A 14,592-nucleotide genomic window follows, 5' to 3' on the forward strand; every position below is an offset into this window, starting at 1 on the left:
GACTACAACTCCCACCAGGCATTAGCCAAGGCATCCGGTCCAGAACGTGATGGGCACCAGCTCAGGAGAAGTGTCATACTAAATTACAAGCCACGTGGGCTCTGCCACACTGCTTCCCTCCCTCCGCTTAGAAATTCAAACGAGAGTCCACTACCTTCTGGTCAGCTCTTACTGCCCAAAAGTTCTTCCTAATGTTTAAGCCAGACTCCCGATTTCTGTTATTGAGGCAAGATAGTAAGGGGGGTGGAAACACACGCACCATTGAACGCTACTCGAATTATACAAAGTTTTATTTAGAGTGCAATCTCTGTTTTCACAAATTACAGCGAAGAGAAAGGGGGGAGAATAAAGCCGCACACATGGTCATCCCAAGTATATTTTCTTCCTTTGCGCTGGAACTTGGGCTGAGGTTGGGGGGTGTCGAAGCAACAAGAGCGGGGGGGGGGCTCACTTGTGGTAGAAGCGCTGGCCCTGTTGCGGGTGCTGGATAAACGGGTGCCGAGGTGCTGGTTGCGGGGAGGCCTGGAAACCAGACTGCAAGAGGGGAGGAGGGAGAGAGAGAGATGTTACAGTGGTACCTTGGTTCTCAAAACGCCTCGGTTCCCAAACACCGAAAACCCAGAAGGAAGTGTTCCGGTTTTCGAATGTTTTTTGGAAGACTAACGTCTGATGCGACTGTCGGCTATTGTTTCCAGGGTGCCTGCACCAATCAGAAGGTGCGCCTTGGTTTTCGAACATTTCAGAAGTCGGACTTCAGGAACGGATTAAGTTTGGCACTATTGTTTTTGCTGTTTGGCGTTTTTGAGGCTTTTTTTGGTTAATTTGTTTTTGTGACTGTGTGGAACCCAGTTCAGCTACTGATGGATCAATTGTGTGACTGTGGAAATGGATAAAAGCCCCCCCCCCTCTCCAAACAATAATTATCATCAGTGCAGGTAAGGAATTTTTTTTAATTTTTTAACATCTACAAGACTGTCTATTTTATAGTACAGTACATTGATTATTGCTTTCATCTTACGGATCCATGGTCTCGTTAGATAGTAAAATTCATGTTAAAAGGCTGTTTTAGGGGATGTTTTTAAAAGTCTGAAACTGATTAATCCGTTTTGCGTTACATTCTATGGGAAAGCGGGCCTTGGTTTTGGAACGCTTTGGTTTTGGAACAGACTTCCGTTTGAGAACCAAGGTACCGCTTTAAAACAAATGCAGTGTTGTATTCTAGTAAAGGTAAAGGGACCCCTGACCATTAGGTCCATTCACGAATGACTCTGGGGTTGCGGCACACATCTCGCTTTACTGGCCAAGGGAGCTGGTGTACAACTTCTGGGTCATGTGGCCAGCATGACTAAGCCGCTTCTGGCGAACCAGAGCAGCGCACGGAAACACCGTTTACCTTCCTGCCGGAGCAGTGCCTATTTACAGTGGTACCTCTACTTACGAATGTTTCTACTTACGAATGGAGCTCCGTCCGCCATCTTGGATGCGGTATTCCCGCTTGGACTACTGCAATGCGCTGTACATGGGGCTACCTTTGAAGGTGACCCGGAAACTACAACTAATCCAGAATGCGGCAGCTAGACTGGTGACTGGGAGCGGCCGCCGAGACCACATAACATCGGTCTTGAAAGATCTACATTGGCTCCCAGTACGTTTCCGAGCACAATTCAAAGTGTTGGTGCTGACCTTTCAAGCCCTAAATGGCCTCGGTCCAGTATACCTGAAGGAGCGTCTCCACCCCCATCGTTCTGCCTGGACACTGAGGTCCAGTACCGAGGGCCTTCTGGCGGTTCCCTCATTGCGAGAAGCCAAGTTACAGGGAACCAGGCAGAGGGCCTTCTCGGTGGTGGTGCCTGTCCTGTGGAACGCCCTCCCAACAGATGTCAAAGAGAAAAACAGCTACCAGATTTTTAGAAGACATCTGAAGGCAGCCCTGTTTAGGGAGGCTTTTAATGTTTTATTGTTTTATTTCGTTTTTCTGTTGTAAGCCGCCCAGAGTGGCTGGGGAAACCCAGCCAGATGGGCAGGGTATAAATAAATTATTATTATTATCTACTTGCACTTTTGGGCGTGCTTTCGAACTGCTAGGTTGGCAGGAGCTGGGACCGAGCAACGGGAGCTCACCCCGTCGCGGGGATTCGAACTGCCAACCTTCTGATCAGCAAGCCCTAGACTACAGCGCCACCCACATAAATTGATGCACCTAAGTTGGCAGCATCCGACAGGAAGCCTGGTTGGCGGTGCTGCTGCAGGGGATTGGCCTTTTTCAGTGGGGGTTCCCCACCTGCAGAATGACCCAAACCTTAGGCTGTGCAGAGGCCAGCTGTGGCCGGCACACTAGTGAGGAGAGCCCCTCTGCGTACGCTCAGAGGTACTGCCATGGCACGGCAAGGCTTGGGATCGAGCGCCGCTCCCCACCCACCCACCCACCCGGCGAGATACTTACTGTGTGGGGTTGCTGTGGGGCCGTTCCGTGGGAGAAGCTGCCTGGGGAAGCCGGGCGGGCCGGGTGGGTGTACGCCAAACTGGGCTATAAAGGAGAGAAAGCAGGGTGGGGTGGGGGGGACAAAAATCAGCAAGCAGGAGAGAGCAGGATGGAAAGGGGCTGGGCGTCGCGACGTAGGTGGGAGAGGCACCCACCTGGGACAAGCCGAAGGAAGGCAAGATTCAGAAAAGGCTAAAAACAAGAGGAACCACAACAACGCATTACGGGCACGGAGAACCGTATAACTGGGAAGCGCTGGGAAGAGGGGGGGAGCGGAAGCAGGAAAAGGGACAGATTCTAAGCTTACCTTTGCAGCTGTCTGCATCTGGACAGGGATTTGGGGGGCTTGTAGGAGGCCCGGGTTGGGGTGCAGGGCTTGGGGGTGCATCGGACGTAGGGTCGACTGGAGAGGCAAGGACAAGAGGGAGAGGGAGAGCAGAGAAATTAGACCGCCTCTCGAGGCGACAGGTAATGCGCTCTGCACCTGCTCTGAGTATTCCATGGCAGAGTCCCGGCAGGCAAACGTTCTTCCCAGGCTCCTGCCCAAACTTAAAATTTACCCCCCCCCCCCGCGTGGTTAGAAACAGTCGAGAATGGCTGTATTCGCACCTCTGCGATGCCATTTTATACAGTCATGGCTTTCCCCCCAAGGATTCTGGGAGCTGAGGGTCTTTATTTTTTATTGGAGACCCGTACCCCCCCCTCAGAGAGGTATTACAGAGTGGTTCAACAACCAATCCCTCTTCCCAGGGATCTCTGGGAACCGTAGCTCCTTAGGAGGGGGCGGGACTTGCGTCTCTTAGCAACCCGCAGCACCTGTAACAAACTACAACTCCCAGGATTCTCTGGGGGGAACCGCAGCTGTTTAAATATATGGTGCGATTGAAGCCGACGTTTCCCCAAAACAAAACCCATAAACCTTCGCGCTGTGCTGAAGCTCACCTCGCCTCCTTGCCCCGCGAGACCCTCATTGCGTGTGACCCTACCCCACAGAAGGTATGGAGGCCAGGATGCCCGTCAGAAGTGGGACAGGATGGGGCCTCTCTGCTCCTAGAGAGACTCGCCTCGCTCCATCCCTAAAAGCCACTCAGCCCAGGGGATTTTGGAGAAGGGTGGGCAAGGTGAACCAAGGTGCGCCGGCCACGAGATTTTGTGAGCAATGTCCTGCTTGGGTCCGGGCAATTGGATCCTACTTAGGTTTGCGGCTGATGACGCACCACTGCCATGTGGGTTTCTAAATATTGTTAGCCGTCTCGTAAGACCTCTGTGGGATAGCCCAGTGGGTAAGAGAATAGGGCTTTTCATCTCGTGGCCGTGAGTTCGAGCCCCACGTTGGGGCAAAAAGATTCCTGCGTTGCAGGGGGTTGAGCTAGATGACCCTCGGGGTCCCTTTCCAATTCTACGACTCTACAAAAGAGCACGGATATTTTCAGAGAGTGATGCTCCGGGTGCGAACTCACCGAATCGGTAAATCCCGACTGCTGGTTCGCGTGCTCCAGTTGTTTCTGCAGAGGGATGGCTGTGCTCGGAGGAATGAAACCTGGAAAGGGAAGGTTTTAAAGAGCTAAGCGCGAGTCTAAAGGGACAGGGCCTTGAAAGAAGTGTGGAGCTGGTTCGTTTTCTCTTTCCTTTTCGGGCAGCATCTCCCAGTGCAGCTCCCCTGCCATCTCAAACCAATCCCCCTCCATCTCAATTTCCTAATCTTTATCTCCCAGGCACTGCCTTTGCTTGGGTCGCTTCTGCTGATACATCAACCACAGGGCACAGAACACGTTTGTTTTCAGGACTGAAAATCCCAGGGTACCAACCCATGACAGGCACCCCAACTAACCACTTGGCAAAAGGGCAATGCCTCAGGCCAGCCAGACCTGAGCTGCTTGTGTGATCCTGCGGACCAAGAGGGCAACTTAAATGATCAAAGGGATTATCTTCCTTCCTTCCTTCCTTCCTTCCTTCCTTCCTTCCTTCCTTCCTTCCTTCCTTCCTTCCTTCCTTCCTTCCTTTCCTTCCTTTCCTTCCTTTCCTTCCGTCTTGTCTCTCCATCTTCTTTTCCCCTTCTCTGTGTTTTCATTTTCATTTCATTATTTTTTCAGTCTCGATAAAAAGACACCCGATATTAATCTTAGCTTTTATCTCCCAAATCTCAACAACGATCATTCAAAATGATTAAGGGGGATGCAGCAACGCCCCGTGGAGAAAAGGTTCTGCAGCATTTTGGACCTTTCCGTATAGAGGAAAGGAGAAAAGTTTATGAAATGAACGCCTGTCGTGGAGACAGAGGGGGAGAGAAAAGCTTTCTCCCCTCCCTCCTAACGCCAGAAACCGCGACGGCGTAAGGTTCAGGACGGATCAAAGAAACTCCTCCTTCATGCGGTGCTCTGGAACTCCCTGCCTCAGGAGGCAGGGACGGCCACAAACGTGGATGGCTTTCAAAGAGGATCGGACAAATCCACGGAGGAGGAGGGGACCGCCGATGGCCTCTAGCCAGGAGGCAGAGATGCTTCTGATTACTGTATCAGTATTTGTGCTCCTTGCCTGCTTGTGAGCATCCGCTTGGCAGCAGGATGACAGACTAGATGGGCTGCACTGATCCGGGGGGCTCATATCCTGTGTGAGTGTCTGGAGGTGGTTGGAGGATGGATGGCAGCTAACAGATTGAGGCTGAATCCTGACAAGACAGAAGTACTGGTTTTTTTGAGGTGGGTGGGTGTGGGGGACTCCCTGGTCCTGAATGGAGTAACTGTGCCCCTGAAGGACCAGGTGCGCAGCCTGGGAGTCATTTTGGACTCACCGATGTCCATGGAGGCACAGGTTAATTCTGTGTCCAGGGCAGCTGTCTACCAGCTCCATCAGGTACGCAGGATGAGACCCTCCCTGCCCGCAGACTGTCTCGCCAGAGTGGTGCATGCTCTAGTTATCTCTCGCTTGGACTACTGCAATGCGCTCTACATGGGGCTACCTTTGAAGGTGACCCAGAAACTACAACTAATCCAGAATGCGGCAGCTAGACTGGTGACTGGGAGCGGCCGCCGAGACCACATAACACCGGTCTTGAAAGATCTACATTGGCTCCCAGTACGTTTCCGAGCACAATTCAAAGTGTTGGTGCTGACCTTTCAAGCCCTAAACGGCCTCGGTCCAGTATACCTGAAGGAGCGTCTCCATCTCCATCATTTTGCCTGGACACTGAGGTCCAGCACCGAGGGCCTTCTGGCGGTTCCCTTGTTGCGATAAGCCAAATTGCAGGGAACCAGGCAATTCTCGGTGGTGGCGCCTGCCCTGTGGAACGTCCTCCCATCAGATGTCAAGGAAATAAAGAACTATCTGACTTTTAGAAGACATCTGAAGGCAGCCCTGTTTAGGGAAGCTTTTAATATTTGATGAATGGTTGTATTTTAATACGTTGTTGGAATCTGCCCAGAGTGGCTGAGAATAGAATAGAATAGGATATTTTATTGTCATTGTACATAGTACAACGAAATTCAATGCCATCCCATAAAAAACAATATAAAAACACAATTACAGCCACACACACACACACACCCATCACAACTCTAATATATTATTATTATTTATTAGGATTTGCCAACACTTCTGCAGACCTACCAGGCTGAGCAGTGGGGAAGTGGCTGTGGATTGTGTAGCCGGCCTGCTGTTGCGGCAAGTACTGCATGGTGGGGAAAGCAGAAGGCCCTGGAAGGAAAAGGAGAGTGGGTTGAAAGCCCGGCTTGCTCTGTCCCTGCCTCCCACGCCGCGGAGGGAAAGGGCTCTGGCGTGGCAACCGGTCACCCGCCCGCCCCTCTTGCAGGCTCCATCCTCACCTCGGATCGACTGGCTGCTGGCGTAGCTGACGGGCACCGTGTGTTGGCTCTGCCCCACGGCATAAGGGCCGTGCCCGGACTGCCCGCCTTGGTACTGGCCGTGCTCTGCTGTGCTGGTGGCGAAAGTCGGCTGCGTGGCAAAGTGGCGAGACTGGAGAGACAAAGCGTGCACAAAGAATCATAGAATCATAGAGTTGGAAGAGACCACAAGGGCCATCCAGTCCAACCCCCTGCCAAGCAGGAAACACCATCAAAGCAATCTTGACATATGCCTGTCAAGTCTCTGCTTAAAGACCTCCAAAGAAGGAGACTCCACCACACTCCTTGGCAGCAAATTCCACTGCCGAACAGCTCTTACTGTCAGGAAGTTCTTCCTAATGTTGAGGTGGAATCTTCTTTCCATTGCTCCGTGTCCGCTTCTCTGGAGCAGCAGAAAGACGTCCCTTAGGGTTCCCGCGAGGCGCACCAAATCTGCCTCCTGGGTGTCCTGCTCCCCCCACCTCACAACTAACCACTTTGTCTTATTTGCCACGTGACAGATTTTTTGTGTTTCCCTACCGTAAACGGGCCTGTGGCGCTCGGGAGGAAGGGCGGCTTATCAAGTAAATAAAAAACCACCGTAACAGAAGCAATAGCAAAGGCAGAGCTGCTGCCGTCCGCCATTTTGAAAGGGGAGCCATTTTGTGAGGGAAGAACTAACCGTTTTGTCTTGTTTATCTGGGGGGGGGGGCATACCCAGAATACTGTAGTTGGAAGCAGCATCCGGGAGGAAATCAGAAAAATATCTGGGAAAATCCGGACGCATGGCAACCCATGTCGGCAGTGTTGTTTGTGCCAAAAAAAAGAGAAAGCTCAAAAACGTCAATTTTTGTTGAGATTTCCCAAAAAACAGGGCCCCCCCCCTCACCCCGCGATAAAAAGCTCAACAACTTCCTTTCCTTTTCCTTGAAAAGGAAACAGGAAATTTATAACATCAGCCCGTGGAACAGAAAGAATTTGATACTGTATAATAAGGAGGTCTGGAAGTATCTAAGATAGAACAGGACGATATATACCAGTTATAAGCCATTCATGTTACAAACAAAGCTTTTTGTGTTTGATTATATATTATTTATACACCATTTTTGTAACCTTTGTTTTTGTTATGTATTTGTGAAATCGAAATATCTTTGTATACCGATGATATATCTATTCTATACTATGTAAATTTCTTTTTAAACAATAAAGTTAATTAATTGTTTGTTTTTATTTTTAAAAAGGAGGTTTCTGCTGATTAAGCAACGTGCCCCCCTCTTGTCAAATAAATTAATAAATCCTTTGGGGAATACTTTGAATTGAGTGCTAAAAAAGAGATTTTTTTTGGGGGGGGCACTCACTGTGATCACTTGAGGTCCAAACATCTGCTTGGCTCGATCAGCAGATATCAAGGTTCCGGCCCGGTTATGGCCTCCAGGGCTTCCTGCAGAGAAAGGGAAGGAATCCCATTGACGTCAAGATGTACAGAGGGCGAGAAAACTCCTTCCCAAAGGGGTGGAGGGCCAAGTCTTCCCTTTCCTCTGCCCTCCCCTCTCCTGTGCCAGCAATCCTAACAAGGGGGAGGCACCTCGGAGGCGCAGCCTCTGCTTTATACACGGAACGTCCCGGGTTCGATTTCCGACATCTCTCGCTAAAACTGGATCGCAGGTGGAGACTGGCGGCCCGATTCAGCACAAGGCGACTTTGGGTGGGGAAATAAAGGCTCCCCTTCAAACGGCAACGAAAGGATGCACCCCCTTAAGGCCCGCGGGCCTCTCCCTTTCCACTGAGATCAGCAGAGGGGGCCCCCCCTCGGTGGTGGAGTGTCTGGGTTTGCAAGGGGAGGGGAAAGCGAGAGGGGAAATGTGTGTGTTTGGATAGCAAGAGTCTCCACGAACTTTCCAGGAGGAGGGACGCACCCTGAGCATCGTTCCAGGAGGTGTTTGAAGCACACCTGCCTGATCCGTGGCCGAACTCTGCACAAATCCTCTCAGTTCCCCACCGACGTGGTCAAAAAGAAACACACCTTGCATGTTGAGGATGTGAGTCCCTGCGTGGACAGCCATTCCTTGCTGGTAAGCGGCTGCCGTCAGAGTCGTCATGTCGCTGTGGACAGGAGGAAGGAGGTCAATAAATCGCCTGCAATAATGGCGGCAAGGAAACCCAGCTGAGAAAGAAAACTGATTTTTGCCGGCGCCTGCTCTCGCCATTCGCGGCCCCTTTGGCATGAAGGAAGGGGAGAGCTGAGCCGGCAGAGTCAACAGGAATTGAGAGAAGCATTGGCTGACTTCCCGGTTCCCCACACATTGTGATTTTTTGCATAGCGCGCACACACACACACACACACCACTTCTGAAAGTGTGCGTGCGGATGAAGTGTCCATGCACACGAAAGCTCAAACCAAGAACAAACTTAGTTGGTCTCTAAGGTGCTGCTGGACAATTTAATTTTTTTAACAATATATTTCTACACACAACACAATTCGCGATAAATTACCATGTCCAAAATTACGAAACTGGTACAGTCGTACCTCGGAAGTCAAAGTGAATGCGTTCCGGAAGTCCGTTCTGACTTACAAAACGTTCGGAAACTAAGGTGCGGCTTCCGATTGGCTGCAGGAACTTCCTGCAGCCAATCGGAAGCCACGGAAGCAGCATTGGACGTTTGGGTTTCAAAGAACGTTTGCAAACCGGAAAACTCATTCCCGGGTTTGCAGCGTTCGGGAGCCAAAACGTTTGAGTTGCAAGGCATTCAACTTCTGAGGCATGACTGTGTCGTGCTAATGGACTTCAAACCAGTTTTGGACGATATACCCAACATATTTATTTTATTTTATTCTTTTAATTTCTATATCGCTTGATATTTTTAAGAAGCTCAAAGCGGTTTACAGCAAGGGTCGGCAAGGTTTACCTCGCCTGGGGCGGTTCACTACCGTGGAGATCGCTCCGTGGGCCGGATCGCGTCTGCACATGCGCAGACGCAATTTCCGCCGCTGCGGAAACGAGTCCCCACTCCATGCTGCGCCCGTTCAGCGCAGCGCGCGGGGACTTGCTGAGCGGGCGGCTTGTGGGCCGTTTAAACGACCCCTGTGGGCCGCTTGTGGCCCATGGTCCACAGCTTGCCGACCCCTGGTTTACAGCATATTAAATCAATGAAACATAAATAAAACAATTTGAAGAAAATCAAGTATAGAGTATGCAGTCAAAGCAACATAACATCGCCCAGCCCTATGTGGAGACCAGTATTCCAATGACGCTCACACCCCAGAACAGGCCATGGACAGTTTTATTTCCAATTTCTTGCCTAATAACTTCCTAATAAGCATGGAATTCGCCTTTTTCACGGCGGCCAAACCCTGGCTCAACCTCTCCACGAGGACCCTGTGGCCTTGCTCCTGCTTGCTCACAGCCAGTTCAGAACCCACGAACATAAAACACACAGTTAGGATTCCCCCCCATCCCAGCATGCATCACTCAACGCTTGTGACCTCGCCAACCTTTGCTCCTTGCGACGTCGTTTCTCTTCCTCGTGAAGCACTTTTTTCAGCTGAAGGAAAAGCTGGTGTTTCTCCTCCTGTAGGGCGAGCAGTTTCTCTTCCAGCTTTATGACCTGCGGGTGCAAAAGGGGTCCGAGGTGAGCCGGGAGGTCTCCAAGGATGGAGGCCTCCCGGAACACAGGGCCGCCCCACAGACCTGCTCCTTCGTCTCCTCCAGAGACATCCGCTCCTCCAACTCCTTCTTCCGCCGCCTCTCTTGCTCCTCTTTCATCTTCTGCTCCATCATCTTGTCGACTTCCTCCTCCTCTGCAGGACACGGAGGAAAAGGCACAAAAACAGTCGGGAGGAATTATCTTCCCAAAATGCAGCTTCCAAGGGGCCTCAACTCCGTTCAAGACACATTAAGGTTCTGCACCAACTTAGGCAGGAAGAACCAGTTGCACAGATATGAGATGGGGGACATTTGGCTTGCCAGTAATCCATGTGAAAAGGATCCAGGGGTCTCGGTGGACCACAAGCTGAACGTGAGCCAACATTGTGATGCAGCAGCAAAAAAAGTGAATGCTATTCTAGGCTGCACCAACAGAAGTAGTGTCCAGATCAAGGGAAGGAATAGTCCTGCTCTATTCTGCCTTGGTCAGACCACACCTGGAGTCCTGTGTCCAATTCTGGGCACCACAATTTAAGAAGGATATTTGCAACCAAGACAGTCTGGAAAACAAGCCCGATGAGGAACGGTTGAAGGAATTGGGTATGTTTAGCCTGGAAAAGAGGGGACTGGGAGGAGATCTGGCCGCCACCTTCAAATACCTGAAGGGCCGCCCCATGGAAGAGGGAGCAATCTTATTTTCTCCTGCTCTAGAGGTTTGGACAGATTAAAGTTACAAAGGAGGAGATTCTGACTAAACATCAGGAAGAGCTTTCTGACAGCAAGAGCCTTTTTGACAGGGGAAGCGTCTCCCTGGGAAGATGCTCCTTCCTTGGAGGTTTTTTAAGCAGAGGTTGGAAGGTCTTGGAAGTTTCAGTCGAGATTCCTGCATTGCAGGGGGTTGGGCTGGATGACCCTCGGGGTCCCCTCCAACTCTACAAAAATCCTGGGGGAATCCCGCAAGTTTGTGGTCGCGGGGATTCCGCGCCGCCTTGAGCACCTTGCAGGCGGGGACACAATCTCAAATGCAAATGCATGCAAATGCAAATGCATGCAAATGCACCCCTCCCCCGCCTCTCTCTCTCTCTCTCTCTCACCCTGCCGCTTCCTCTCTCTCTCCACCATGACGTGCCGGTGCAAGGCGCGGGCCATGGCCGAGCTCAGCTTCGGCCTCTCCAGCAGCGCCGGCATCGCGGCCTCTCCGGCTGCCCGGGGCGCCCGGGACCCGAAGGCGAGAAGGCGGAGGCGGAGGCTCCTCGGAGGCCGCGGGGAAAGAAGAGGAGAAGCCCGGGAGAGGCGACGCCAACACCCTGCGCGGCTTCCTCTTCCGGGTCACAGCCGCCCCGCCCCCCCCTCTGACGGGGACCCAGGAGTCCGGGCAGGCTCCACCCTCCCCCCCCCAAAAAAATAACTGGCTGAAGGGGACCCAGGAGTCCGGGAAAGGGCTGCCCCTTCTCCCCCAACTGACAGAGGGACCCAGGAGTCCGGGACTGGGCTGCCCCCTCCCCCAACTGACAGAGGGACCCAGGAGTCCGGGCAGGCTCCACCCTCCCCCCCAAAAAAACTGGCTGAAGGGGACCCAGGAGTCTGGGAAAAGCTCCCCGCTCTCCCTCAACTGAGAGAGGGTCCCAGGAGTCCCGGCAGGGTCCACCCTCCCCCCAAACTGGCTGAAGGGGACCCGGGAGTCCGGGAAAGGGCTGCCCTTTCTCCCCCAACTGAGAGAGGGACCCAGGAGTCCGGGACTGGGCTTCCCCTCCCCCAACTGAGAGAGGGACCCAGGAGTCCGGGCAGGCTCCACACACCCCCACTGGCTGAAGGGGACCCAGGAGTTTGGGAAAGGCCTCATCGCTCTCCCCCAACTGAGAGAGGGACCCAGGAGTCCTGCGTGCTCCTGCTCAGAGGGGAAGGGACCCAGGCGTCCGAGAGGGCGGAAGAGCCCTGCCACTTTTGGCACCCCTCGATAAAAAAATATATGGGGTGCTGGAGCAGGGGGGAACTGTCCTAGGGGGACTCCTGTCTGTGTGAGGGGTGGGGAGCGAGCTGAATGAAGGAGGGCCTGTCGCCTCCCCCCCCCCCAAGATGTGAAAGGACCCAGGAGTCCGAGAGGCAAAAGGAGCGCTAAGTGCTCTTGCTGGCGCCCTCTTTGCCCGCTGGCCTTTCCCCACCTGAGACACGTGTCTCTTTTGGAGCTCCATCATATTTCCTGGCATTGCAGCCTGCTTTGAACCGTTTCCTGGATTTTAAATGGTTGTAACCAATTAAAGAACCTTTTAATGAGGGTGAAAGAGGAGAGCGCAAAATATGGTCTGAAGCTCAACATCAAAAAAACCAAGATCATGGCCACTGGTCCCATCACCTCCTGGCAAATAGAAGGGGAAGAAATGGAGGCAGTGAGAGATGTTATTTTCTTGGGCTCCTTGATCACTGCAGATGGTGACAGCAGTCATGAAATTAAAAGACGCCTGCTTCTTGGGAGAAAAGCAATGACAAACCTAGACAGCATCTTAAAAAGCAGAGATATCACCTTGCCAACAAAGGTCCGTATAGTTAAAGCTATGGTTTTCCCAGTAGTGATGTATGGAAGTGAGAGCTGGACCATCAAGAAGGCTGATTGCCGAAGAATGGATGCTTTTGAATTATGGTGCTGGAGGAGAGTCTTGAGAGTCCCATGGACTGCAAGAAGATCAAACCTATCCATTCTGAAGGAAATCAGCCCTCTCCGCTCACTGGAAGGACAGATCGTGAAGCTGAGGCTCCAATACTTTGGCCACCTCATGAGAAGAGAAGAATCCTTGGGAAAGACCCTGATGTTGGGAAAGATGGAGGGCACTAGGAGAAGGGGACGACAGAGGACGAGATGGTTCAAAAGTGTTCTCGAAGCTACAAACATGAGTTTGACCAAACTGCGGGAGGCAGTGCAAGACAGGAGTGCCTGGCGTGCTCTGGTCCATGGGGTCACGAAGAGTCGGACACGACTAAACAACAACAAACCAATAACACGAGATGAGCACCGCAACCCCAGAGTCGGTCACGACCACTGGACCTAATGGTCAGGGGTCCAGGGGACCTGTTGGTGAATGGGGTTTCTTATATATATAATATTGTTATAAACGCCCTCTTTATTCCTCTTCACCGCTTTGAGAAGCTGACCTCCACCCCATCATAAACACACACACACACACACACACACACACACACACACTACAAGCGCCTGTCTTACTTTCCTGGGGGGCAGCAAGAGAGAGGATCAGCCCCACTGAACCCCGTGGGACTTACGTTTAAGTATATATTCTGATGCGTTTGTGGGTGCTGGACTCCCCTAAACTCCTGGGTCCAGTTAAGGGACAGCGCCCTGAGCAAGGACAAAATTTGGCACCCCCATAATATTTATTTTCACAATAATTGTGCAGGTACCCGTATAAATATAGGACTGTTGTTATTATTTTGCACCCGACACCACCCTAAATCCAGCACTGGTCCATTGGGTGCTAGAATCTCATTAAGGCTTGGAGTGTCAAAAGTTTATTAAGCTAGGCACGGGTGTGTAAGCTGTGCACTAGACACTTCTAACCCTCTGGAATCAGCATGTGTTAAAAGCTAACTAAAGCAATGATAGCCCCAGGGTGAGGCTTGTGTCAATAAACCATCTATCCTAAATACATGGCAAATCTCCGCTGTGACTCGTTTTCCAAAAGCAACCACAAACCTTGGGTAAGCATGCCTGGGACTCCCCAAAACCTTGTGCCTCTCAGAGATTGGGGGTGGCATGCAACGATTTATTAGGGAAGGAAACAGCTTCCCCACCCCCCACCCCCAGGAAGCCACTCGCAAAGTCTCCCTGCAGCCAGAGCCAGGCCCGCCAAGTGGCAAGGAGTGACACAGGCTCGGCGCCTATGGAGATGTCCACTCCTTGCAAATCACGGGGAAGGCCTGTGGCTCGGGTGGCAGTGCAGCTGCTTGGCGTGCAGAACGTCCCAGGTCCAATGCCCGATGGCATCATCCAGGCAGGGCTGGGAGAGATGGGCGGCAACAGTGAGAAGATGTTGCCAGCCAGTGCTGGGATATAAGGCAGCTTTCCAATGCTGCTTCCAAACTCTCACCCCGCAAAGAGCGGAAGGGGGTCACCCCACCCCTCGGCCCTTCGTTACATCCACGATCTTCTGCGGCTCCAGGAAAACGGGACCCCACCCCAAAATAATGTATTTCCACGGCTCCCATGCAAAGCAAAGGTTGCAACATTTGGGACCTTTAAGGGTCGACACAATAGAAGCTTGTAAAATTAAGCGCGGCAAAGGGAAAGTTTTCCTCCCTCCTAACACAGGAAATCGTGGGCATCCCATGAAGCTGAACGGTGGGAGATTTAGGAAATGGAGAAATACGTACTTGCTCACATTTAAACTGCGGAACTCCCTGCCACAGGAGGCCAACTTGGGTGGCTTTAAAAGGGGATCCGACAAATTCCTGGAGGAGGAGAGGGCTAACGGCAGCTGTGCTCTCCCCTTCCGCAGCGGAAGGCGGCGATGCTTCTGGGTACAAGTTGCTGGAACTGCAGGAGGGGAGCGGGCTCGTGTTCAAATCCTGCGTGCATCTGGTTTGGCCACTGGGAGAACGGGATGCTGGACTGAGTAGG

At 52.1% G+C, this 14,592-nt stretch overlaps 1 protein-coding gene across 2 annotated transcripts; it reads right to left on the reverse strand.

The window, feature by feature from the left end:
* Positions 1–272: 272 nt before the first annotated feature.
* GPS2 (G protein pathway suppressor 2) lies at positions 273–11,287 on the reverse strand. 2 transcript variants are annotated; one of them, XM_035135451.2, is made up of 11 exons: positions 11,060–11,287; positions 10,011–10,120; positions 9,815–9,927; positions 8,345–8,424; positions 7,680–7,762; positions 6,304–6,454; positions 6,089–6,175; positions 3,943–4,022; positions 2,790–2,885; positions 2,444–2,527; positions 273–534 (listed from the first exon to the last, which is right to left on the reverse strand). In XM_035135451.2, exons 1-11 carry the CDS (start codon positions 11,151–11,153, stop codon positions 448–450), a joined length of 1,065 nt encoding a protein of 354 aa, XP_034991342.1. In that variant the 5' UTR covers positions 11,154–11,287; the 3' UTR covers positions 273–447. The 2 variants fall into 2 exon arrangements, with proteins under 2 accessions (XP_034991342.1, XP_034991341.1); XM_035135450.2 differs by having other exon boundaries at positions 8,345–8,457.
* Positions 11,288–14,592: the final 3,305 nt, after the last annotated feature.

The sequence above is a fragment of the Zootoca vivipara genome, chromosome 13 (assembly GCF_963506605.1).
Source record: "Zootoca vivipara chromosome 13, rZooViv1.1, whole genome shotgun sequence".
Taxonomy (NCBI): domain Eukaryota; kingdom Metazoa; phylum Chordata; class Lepidosauria; order Squamata; family Lacertidae; genus Zootoca; species Zootoca vivipara.